We start from the raw sequence: 11,285 nt of genomic DNA, 5'->3' as shown, positions 1-11,285 counted from the left end.
CATCAAACTGCGCGTTTGTCAACAAAATACCAAACACTTTGGGAATATATTTCTTATTATGTGTGTTTTGTATTATGCATGATCTTTATAGATACCACAAATTATTTGTAATTTTCGTGCCGAAATTAGTACTATTATTTTAAAAATCGAAATTAGAGACGGAATCTCGCGTGGTTTGCGAGGTTTTCCCCTTGTCGCTCGCCGTAGTGGGAGCACGCTGAAGCACTAGTTCTTAGTCACTTATGGAATGTTTACAGAAAACTACATTTCAGTCCTCGTATTTCCGATCCACTAACAGCCGTTTGTAAACGCAAACATCTGCATTGTACGACGTCCTTCCTGGAACTGGCAGGTTTGTATATTTATTTACACGTTTCATCCTTTATTGACATGAGGAAGGTAGCACGAAGTCGGCTTCTGCTCCTCACATGGACGCGGTTTTTATATTGCCATGATAGATAGATATACATATAGATAGATAGACAGACAGATAGATAGCACTTTTTATGAAATTTAGGATTAGTTATGATGTTGCTGACCAGTGACAGAACTGTCACTTAAAATTTTCGAGACACATAACAATCAAAATGGCGTTTTTATCCTCCATACTACTTTGCTCTAAGCCTTTGCCCCTGGTAGGTTAGAAGAGTATGATAGAAGAGGTTAAAAACATATATCGCAGTCGGTGCTACAAACACGACGTCTAATCTTTGCATAATTGTAAACGCAAACTCCTGCGCTTCATTAGGAATGGTTTTTTTTTTGTCGATCTGTTCGAGCATACATCTAATGCTTTTGGTTTTCATTTCTTAATCTTGATTCATAGAAGTTATGGCGGACCATGCTCCCTCTGTTGCTATGGAAGCTGTGCTCAAGCGCAGTTGTGACCTCCCAGAAGACATGACCAAGATCAAGGGCTATGACTTCAACCAGGGGGTCGATCTTCATGCACTTTTAAAATCCTACCACTCCACAGGCTTCCAGGCCAGCAGCCTGGCCAAGGCCATCCAGGAAGTCAACCATATGGTGAGAGGAGCTTGTGTGAGAATTGTGTTTTAAGAGGTGAAATGATTTAGGATAAAAAACATGTGTGACATAAGCTAGGCATTGCTGTGTTATAATGTATCTATTATGTATAATTTTATTATATTTTGCTTCTATATATTTGTATTTTACTCAAAATATACAAAATATTTCTGTTTTGTTCTGTTCAACATCCATAGATAGAGAAACGTCTTGAACCCGTAGAGACAGAGTCCAAAGATTCTGGAGATTCATCAAACAAAACTGGCTGCACTATCTTCCTGGGTTACACTTCAAACCTCATCAGCTCCGGCGTCAGAGAGAGCATCCGTTATTTAGTCGAACACAAAATGGTGAAGATGAGAAAAATCTCTTTTTATTTATTTAATTTTTTTTTTCAGTTACAAGTATAGCATGAAAAATATATTGGAACATAGCCATACTCTTTAGGTAGTTTGAATACTCCAAGTTTTCATTGTTTTTTTAATTCTCTGTGGCAAACCCACAACAGACTGTGCATGTAAAGACAAACATACCAAATTAAAAAATCTTGGGAATAATTTGTGAAAAATCACTGATTGGAAATTGTAAAGTGTGTACAAAGCTAATCAGAATAAAATCTGTTACTCTTTTCTAGGTGGATGTGATTGTTACCACAGCTGGTGGCATCGAGGAAGATTTGATCAAGTGTCTGGCTCACACATACTTGGGGGAATTCAGTCTACCTGGCAAGGAGCTCCGTCTGAGAGGGATTAACAGGTCAGCAAAATGTTGTTATTCAAGTTAGAGACAAGATTTTCTGGTAAGAAGACTAGCTACGTCATTAACCACCGCCAGCTTAATTAAATATTCGCTGTGGAGAGGGGAGTTGAACCATCTACGTGTGCTTTATTTAAATAAGTAATATTTGCTTACATTTCCACCCTGAAGTTAATTATACCCCAACTGTACTGTTCTGTGCACGTCGTCATGCTTTTTGTTATTTTTTCTGTCTTTACTGTGTGCAGAATAGGGAATCTGCTGGTCCCCAACGATAACTATTGTAAATTTGAAGACTGGCTGATGCCCATCCTGGACCAGATGTTGCTGGAACAGAACGCAGAGGTGTGTTTCTGTGTAATAATAATAATAATAATAATAATAATAGTTATTATGTCATTAATTGTCATTGTAATTATTAATTTTATTATAATTTGTGTGCTCCTTGTCAGGGCACTCGATGGACTCCGTCTAAAATGATCCATCGTCTTGGAAAAGAGATCAATAATACTGACTCTGTTTATTACTGGGCATATAAGGTGAGTCCTACTTTATATAGGTAAGGATTTTCATTTAAATGAAGATGATCTATTTGTACTCGGCCCCTGCATGGAATTTACTATTTGTGCCGATGTACACGTGTTGTGTGTTTCGGTTTTTTGGTCTGAAAATCAAGACAGAATTTGTCAAATAAACAGGCGTTCAAAGCTTTGTGTGCCTATCTTCTGTTGAGTACATGCAGTATTGTTTCTGCCTTTAGATCAGCTGGTTCATGTACTTCTTTATTCCTAGAATAACATCCCTGTGTTCAGCCCTGCCCTGACGGACGGCTCTCTGGGCGACATGATTTACTTCCACTCTTTCAAAAACCCTGGTTTGGTGTTGGACATAGTTGAAGGTAAAGAATCGAATATGTTGTTCTTATCTCAACCTCCTGTTTATCATGATTTTGGGCCTTTATTTTAGACATCAGGAGGTTGAACAGTCAGGCAGTGTTTGCCAAACGGACAGGAATGATCATTTTGGGAGGAGGATTGGTCAAACACCATATAGCCAACGCTAACTTGATGGTAGGAGTGTACGATTTTACAGCTAATGTTAAAGCAACAGGAGGGAATCAAACCTTTTCACACACTGCTCCTCATTTCTTCTTCCAGAGAAATGGAGCTGACTATTCTGTATACATAAACACGGGTCAGGAGTTTGATGGCTCTGACTCTGGAGCCAGACCCGATGAAGCCGTGTCCTGGGGCAAGATCAGAATGGATGCCAGTCCTGTCAAGGTACATAAATGGATAACTAGATAAAAACAGACCAAGGCTAATGTCAGTGCTATGTTCCTTCATGTTTTTGTTGCACATTGCAACAATAAAACTGAATATAAATCATCACTCTTTGCCACCTGTTGGTGGTGAAATTGTTTTGAAATTAACCGCTCTGTGTCTAGAAACACAGGCTTAGAAGACCTGAAAATGTAGTTCATTACTTTGACCTCACGGCGGCAGTGTTTGTCCAGCAGTTTCACCCCAGGTGATCAGTGTTCCATAATAGAGCTTTAAAGCCCAAACATGGAGACCAGGAAGAAGATTCAGTTTGACTTTCACTTTTACATGACACGGACACAGCAGAGTGACAGACACTACACTGCTTTTCTGATCTTTCCTTCCAGGTGTATGCAGACGCCTCTTTGGTTTTCCCTCTGATTGTGGCCGAGACCTTCGCTCGACATGCGGACAAGCTAATCACCAGCAAGGAAACAGATTGAATGGCCATCATTTTAATGCTGTGTCATACAAATCTACCTGCTGCTCCCTCTGGTTCTTCTTCTTTCATATTTAGCCACAGATGTGCTGACTTTCCCAACACCCTCCCGTACTGCTTGGCAACTTTAATAAGCAGCATCACGCTGTTGTCGGAGCTTATGTAAGGGAATACCATGGTGAATGTTTCCTGCCTTAATGCCTTTAATTCCATTATTGACTTGTTAAAACACGAATACTTTTTCTTCTCTTTCTTGACAGTGAAACTCACACGTTAGCAGGCTATAGCATGCACCCGAGAGATTGTCAAGAATTTAACTGGTTTTAACGGTGCTGTCTGCGGTGGAGGGAGAGAGAGAACGCAGTCAGGTGAACGAGTTGTGTTGATATTTATATTTTTAAACATATTTTAGTTCAGCTGCACACGAGCTTCATCAATGTTACCTCAGTTTCTGTATTTTTTTGGTTTTATTTAAATTTGATGCCACTGTTTAAAAATGAAATATATGCCTACTCAGCTCAATACATCAGGGGGGGTTTTTTCCCCTCTGGTATATTATTACACTATTACACTTGCTTTGTCGCAAATGTGTGTGTGTGTCTGACTCCTTACATAATGTGAATTATCTATAGCTCTTATAGGTTGAGAACTTTGGTTGGTAAAAAAATGATCATAACAATAATAATGTTAAAGATAATAATAATCATCTAAAACCAGAATTTGTATTACAGTGTTATTCAGACCAACTGTAAATCATGGAAGAAAACAAATATCCAAATGCGTTCATGAACAAAAATGATACGAAGGTACAGACATATTGAACTATATTCAGTCACATATATATATGTATATATATATATATATATATACATATATATATGTATATATATAGTATGTATTCTCGGGGAGTCAGAATAAGGGTCTTTGTGATCATCTCAAATGTAAGAATTATGTTGGTGGGTAAAAGGATAAAATCCCTTTGCATTAAAAAAGGTCCAAGTATCAGAAGAAAACATTTAATGTTTTTAATGTTTTAGGCATATAGCAATATGTTTTTTCATTTTTATCATGTTTTCTGACTGTAAATGTGTCTACATTTACCCACAAATTATATATATTTACATATATATATATATCTGTTTGAGTGTATATATGTGTGTATATATATATATATATATACCCCTATTCTTACACAATATACTGTATATGTAATATAATATGTATATAAGGAAAACACACAGTTATGGCTGAAAGACAGAAATCCATCCTCAGACTAACGCTCCTGCTTAAATCCATATGTTTGTCCTATTTTTTTTTTCTAAAAAGCATCAAAGTCTTTGCCTGTTGTCGTCCTTGCTCATCAAAGACTCTGGTCTTACTGTACACTGTGGTCTGACTGTCTGTTGTCAGCAGAATCACACACATAATAGAGAAACACATATGAAGACATCGTTTCCTATGGTAATGCTGCCGTTGTGGGAATGGCTGTTTCCTGTGGCTAATCACTGCTCTCATATCCTCTACTCGGGGTCATTGTTTGATTCCCAGTCTGCTTAGGTCTGCAATCCTGGGAGAATGAATTTGTGTAGTTTTGGTTTCACATGGGTATTTTTTTTTTATTTTTTCACGACGCTTATTTTTTTCCCGACTTGTTTGAAGTCTATTTTTATTGAGTAGGAAATGTGACCTTTACTTTTATGGAAACAGAGGTAGAAGAGTGAAATTTGGACCTGGGATAAGGTCAGCTTTCCTAAGAATCTGCAGCCTCTGTGTGTGTGTCTCCCTCCCTCTCTCTCTCTCTCTCTCTCTCTCTCCCCCCATTCAGTTCTTATATCATTTCCTATTGGTGCTGGTCGTGAGTGTATGTTTACTCAGGGCTCGTCAGTTGAGAATGTTTTTTTTTTCTTAACAGTCAGTGCTCTGTGTGTGTGTGTGTGTGTGGGGAGGGGGGGGTGCATTTTCAACTCTATAGAAACTTGCGTTTGATCTGTGTTAAATGGAAGGATCACCAAAAGGGCAGATAATTATTGTGTGTGTGTGTGTGTGTGTGTGTGTGTGTGTGTGTGTATTAGCTGCAGTCACGCTATGATATTACTGTGTGCCGTCTGTACGGACAGTGTCTGCCAGTGTTTGCCCCCTTCTCCTCCTCCTCCTCCTCCTCCTCTTCTTCCTCTGCTGTGGAACAATAAGTACACTGTGTGATGCACGGGGCTGCGGCGGTCAATGACAATAATGTCCTCTCTCAGCTGGATTGGTCACTTCGTAATGGTGAGAACCAAAAAAGCCAGACGGAGCGGGAGACAGCAGTAAAGGGATGAAGGCAGGGCTGACCTGCTGCACAGCTGCAGGGTGTGGGCCTGTGAGGGCTGGATGGGTGGGGTGGTGGTGGTGGTGGTGGTGGAGGGGAGTACACATAATTTGTGCACATTTACATATCTGTACTAGAAGTCTCACAAGGAGCCGTAGATACAAATGTGTGATTTCCACCCAGGACGGGAGGATGATTTATTGATGTCTGACCTATTGTTGGTTTGACCTCTTTGTCTGACTTGTCATCAGTCATTTATAAATGTTCAAAGAGCAAAGCGGCTGTAGGCCTTTTTGCCCTGAGCATTGTCTCTCAGGCTGTGTTCTGTAGGCGTTTTTATTCACTATGAACAAGTCTTCAAAAAAAAAAAAATGTTGACAGAAATGCTGCCATTCCAGAAATGTAAAGTGGTGTGAAAAATATTCATTGCAGAAATTTCTGCATGTTACACAATTAAGGAAGTTACATTGTGTATTATGTGAGAGGAGCAGAAACTAGCCAATGACATCATGAGCTATTTAGGAACATTTTTTTTAATGTGTATTTGTTACATTTATATATAGAAAAGTTGACGTAATGTTCAGTGGACTGTCATTGGTCAGTTAATTGTGGAACTTAGTCGGGAACTTCCAGTCTATGTGGAAGACAAGTAGAATTTTCTGTCCATTTTCTAAAACACCGTTTTGTTTTTCCCGTGTACTCTCTGTGGCTACATAAGTACGTAGGTATCGAGTTCTTGAGTTGATAAAGAGAAAAAAATGAATAAATAAAATAGGAATTTCCTGTAACAGTTGTTACTGTCTCTGGGTACATGTTCAGAGGGGTTTCTGTTGCAGGTCGTATTCAGGTTTCTGGAGGTTGTACTTTGTACTCCAGACAACTGCAGTCATTGATATTTCCCTCTCATGTTTAATACCTGTACTTGTTTCCTCCTGTCCAGACGGGCTGTACCAAACAACTGACTTTTAGTTTAAAGTTTGTTTATCAAATACAAAGTTCAAAATTTCCATCAAATTATCTGGTTGTACTGAAACTGTAGCTTCGCCTTTGTGTGTATAGGTGAGCGCCTTATCTCCACCTCTGTTTACCTGTTTTGTTGCCATGGAAACGTCCACTTTAGACACCCATTGGCTGGCAGGCGGCAGCAGACGGCAGGTGAGAGAGTGCGTGGGTGGATGAATTATTGTGTTTACTGAGTGAGGAGGGGCCGAGTGGGACAGAGCGACATGTTCAGGTTCGAAAGTGGGAACAAAAAAAAAAAAAGCAGAAAGATCCTGGCAGTGATTGGACGGTAGAATGGCTCAGATTTTTATCTGGGCCTCCTGCTGCTTTTATCAGAAACAGGAAGTTGTTGGTTGAACCGTCACCTCCTCCTCTGACGCAACCGTCTGATGCTGATGACGGGCTCATGTCAATGTCTCCATGGTAACCGTCCAGCAAAGCCAAACATCCGCATGAGCGCTAGCTCAGCCTTCATCTATTTATTCATCAGCACATTCTCTTCAGTGTTTTTAAGACCTGTCTTAACCATCACCAGGGCGACAGGATGTCCAGATGTTCTTTTGAACACTGTAACTTCATGTGAAGATTAGCTGAGTCACATCAAACTGTCAAGGTCTCTCTCTCTTTCTCTCTCTCTCTCTCTGTCAGTGAGAAAACCCTCAGGCCAGCAGTTTCAGGTTGACAAAACCTCATGATGTTTGTTGTCATTGGAACTTCTTTAATTCATTAGTTATTTCTTACCTTTAATATTTAACGACCTGTTACGTTTTTGATTACTCCCCATGTGTCTATTTTATATTTTAATTAATTATTTAATTATTCCCAAGTCACTTTTATTTTTCTCATCCCAAATAAATGATAGACATTTTAAAAATATAAACATTTTTATTTTTTATTTAAGCTTTTTGGCCCTTGTTCTTGGCTGTTTGTTGATCTTTTAAAAAGCAAATGCATGTTTGGACATATGTCTATTTATTATTGGCTAACCTTTAGTTATTGTTGCTAAATCTTTGCTAACTTTGACACCTCAAGGGGAACATAAAGCAGTCCCGTGAGCAGTCTGTGTCAGTCTTTTTTAAAAGTAGTAATTTTTGTGTTTCATATCTAAAATATTTAGCAGTGTTTAATTATTTAACTGAGTATTTTTATGAAGTAATACATATTGTGTTTAGATGTAGAACCATAAACACACACCTTTATTTTCCTTCAGTTTCTTTTGTGACAAAAAACATACAATATGAATTAGAATATATTTTAAAAAAAATCACCACACTCATAATGAACAATTATTAAAAACCTAAAATACTAATTTGGATTTGGGGATGTGGGAGAACTAAATCAAACCCACTGAAGTGTTTTTTTTTTTTATTTGATCTCAACAGGGGACTATATTTTCTAAAGTATAGTTACTAGCAAGAAAGGAAATTATAGGAAAGAAAGGAAACTTTCTAATGTCTTAAATATGTCTAAAGGTAAAGCAAATGATTCCCTGAACAAAAACAAAACATAAAATACAAAAAGAAAAACAAAATGAGACACAAACTACAGTCAGTTTTGCTAAAGAATTTTATTATTTTTATTAGCATTAAATGAACATTGAAACATTCACTAATGAGTCGGTGTCTCAAATCAATAAATTAAATTAGAAAAAATCTTTTCACAAATAACACAGTGGTCAACATTATAAACAGCTAGTTTAAATAACAAAATCCAAATGTAAATGTTTTATTACAGTGGAACGACAGAATGTGTTCAGGACGTTACTGACAGACATATAATAATAAAGCAGCTGTATAAATATACAGCCATACTCATAACAGTAACAGTGTTAAGGTCATAGTGTGTGTCTGAGTGTGTGTAAACTTTGTGTGTGTGTGTGTGAGTGTGTGAGGAAATGAGACCAGTCCTCTGTTCCTGCGAAACGGAGCCAGCCGATGTCACACACTGATTATCAGCACAGCAGGCACAGGAGACTGACCCAGCAGGAGGTTAGGAGGAGACAGAGGTGATCGGCACACACACACACACACACACACACACACACACACACACACTGACGTGTTCTTAAAAAGGACACTGCAGCAGACATGTGAGCCTTACTGATGTCTGTGTAGAAACAGCAGAAAATGACCAACGTTTTTCAAAATTTGCTGCAAAAAGAACTTTTAACTTTTACAAGACAATAAAATGGATACTGATTGTGACATCCTCTGCTCTTGACAAGTGGAAAATTGATGCCAAAAAACACACATACACACCTAGAGCCTGTCTAAGGTCCCGAGAGCCAAACTGTATTTACAGTAAATGACTGATACGACTGACAACATGAAATGACACAGTGGGCCTCGAAGGAGCGGGAGCAGTCTTTGACACTAATGAGACGGCTGACATTTAGCAGACACACACACACACACACACACAGAGAGAGAGAGATAGGAACACACACTTTCACTGTAGTTACAACACAACAAGTTTCTCAGATTATCAGTTATTACAGGAAGCTTATATACAGTCATACCTTCTGCTTTACACCCAGGTTACACCCATACACACCCGTCCTGGTGCACCTGTGTCTCACAGCACGGCAGTGAGTGAAACGTGAACGATGATAATCCTGACCTTCAACTTGCGGTGTGTGTGGGAAGCCGAGGCTTCAAACCTAAGGTTACGGCCGCACCGCTCAGGTCATCTTCATGTGAGTCATCTTTTTCTTTTTCTTTTTCTTTTTACAGTAGCACTACAGTAGTTTAATGCCCCACCGTGACCCCACCACTTAGTTCTACCCCCTGTAGCCTGCAGTCATGTGGTGGCAGAACTTAACCACTGTGAACATGGCAGACATTCACTGTTCACATGTGGGTTAAGTCCTGCAGCCGCACAGCCAGGATCGTACACAGACATCTGTTTGTGATAGGTGTGTTTGTGTGCGTGCATGCAAATTGGGTGTGACCGTGTGTGAGTTAGCATGTTGGCGCATCTGCCTTTGTCAGAGGTCGGAGGGTGGTTTGTTCATGTCAACCATTGGAAATCCCTGGCAATGTGATTCAGTCTTTTAGTCTCAAAAATCACCCTGCCAGGAATTCCCCTGGTCAACAGAGACGACCTCGAAGCACGAAAATATAATGTAGACCACCTGACGCATTGTCATCTCTGGGAGAAAATCTCTCCGTCATTTCCTCTTATCTGCCCCACATCTGAACACGTCTGTGTGAACAGGTGACCTGTCACTGTAGCTTCATCTTTCCCTCCACGTTATCTCCAGACCTGTGCACCTAGACTGGGCCTCTTACCGAAAAAACAAAAACAAAAAACAAAACAAAACAACTGCACATCAATGACAAGAAGAAAAAAAAAAGAACTGGGTTAAAAGGAAGAGCACATTCAAGTGACATTTACACCGTTCTGCTCCTTTCCCTCCCATCTGTCCACCTTGTGTGGAAAAAATGCCACAGAGCCCTGGGCTGAGTTACCTCGGCTGCTCAGCCAAGCACACCTTATTCTCCTCAGACATTCCTGGGAATTTTATGTTTTGGGTTAAAGGCAAACGTTTATTAAGGCCAAACAAGAAAAGTTTGATATCATCCAACATTTGCCGAAAGCAAAAAAAAAGAAAAAGTCACGGGAACAATACACTACATTGATTCTCTGTTTTGGTCAAACTTGTACTCGTCTAGACAGGACACGTGCTAATAATTTGAGATCCTTCCTTCGTTAATCTGCCTTTCTCTTCCTCTCCTCTCTCAGCAGCATTAATATTCTGTGGTCAAAGTTTCCCATTCTGAGTCTGTCTGAGTGCAGGGTCAGGGACACGGTGCACACCGGTCACTTCTGTGTCACCAGCACCCAATGACTGTTGTTAAAAATATGCACCAGCCTCGTCAGTCTGACTGTTTGGAAAGGATTTCCCAACAACGACCAGTTCTTCATGTGACTCCTACACTGAACTGAACTGAACTGAGCACAGCCGTATCTTCTGGTTTCCTGGGGCCGTCCTCTGACTCTTGTGGTTTCATCAGCCAATAATTTCAAATTACAACCAGTCTGGGAAGAAATGACACAACTGGTGTCTGTCTGCTCGCTCTTTGTTTGGTGCGTAAACATTTCTCTCTAACAAACGGAGCCACGAGCATATTTGAAGCCCGGGCTGCGTCCACGGCATTTTAACAGACAAGAAAAAAAATGAACTAAAAGTTCATTTTTTTTCTTGTCATCTAGAAAATGTTTTGCTTGTTTTGTTATTTATTTATTTTTACCTGTCATTTAAAACCCAGGTCACACCTGGTCTATTAACATTCAGTTAAAATCTGTCATGTCCAATGAGGTGGTTTAAAGTCCCAGCACCCATCAAAGACAGCACGCTAACTCCTTTTTAACTCCTCTCCTCCATCAACCTAAAACCCTCCATCCCGCCGCTCTTTCATCTGGCAGCCGC

At 39.6% G+C, this 11,285-nt stretch overlaps 1 protein-coding gene across 2 annotated transcripts; it reads left to right on the top strand.

Annotated features, from left to right (window-relative positions):
* The first annotated feature begins 105 nt into the window (after nucleotides 1-105).
* Nucleotides 106-4,130, top strand: LOC103392944 (deoxyhypusine synthase-like). 2 transcript variants are annotated; one of them, XR_522967.3, is made up of 11 exons: nucleotides 106-352; nucleotides 827-1,026; nucleotides 1,224-1,376; nucleotides 1,661-1,782; nucleotides 2,031-2,127; nucleotides 2,235-2,321; nucleotides 2,575-2,680; nucleotides 2,749-2,852; nucleotides 2,940-3,065; nucleotides 3,452-3,705; nucleotides 3,804-4,130. XR_522967.3 is itself a non-coding variant. In XM_008329709.3 (10 exons), the coding sequence occupies exons 2-10, from the start codon at nucleotides 832-834 to the stop codon at nucleotides 3,545-3,547; spliced, it is 1,086 nt and encodes a 361-aa protein (XP_008327931.1). In that variant the 5' UTR covers nucleotides 106-352; nucleotides 827-831; the 3' UTR covers nucleotides 3,548-4,130. The 2 variants fall into 2 exon arrangements, 1 of the variants encoding a protein (XP_008327931.1); XM_008329709.3 differs by having other exon boundaries at nucleotides 3,452-4,130.
* Nucleotides 4,131-11,285: the final 7,155 nt, after the last annotated feature.

The sequence above is a fragment of the Cynoglossus semilaevis genome, chromosome 17 (assembly GCF_000523025.1).
Source record: "Cynoglossus semilaevis isolate Cse_v1.0 chromosome 17, Cse_v1.0, whole genome shotgun sequence".
Taxonomy (NCBI): Eukaryota; Metazoa; Chordata; class Actinopteri; order Pleuronectiformes; family Cynoglossidae; genus Cynoglossus; species Cynoglossus semilaevis.
The sequence above is the reverse complement of the archived record's forward strand: the minus strand, read 5'-3'. Positions and strand labels throughout refer to the sequence as shown.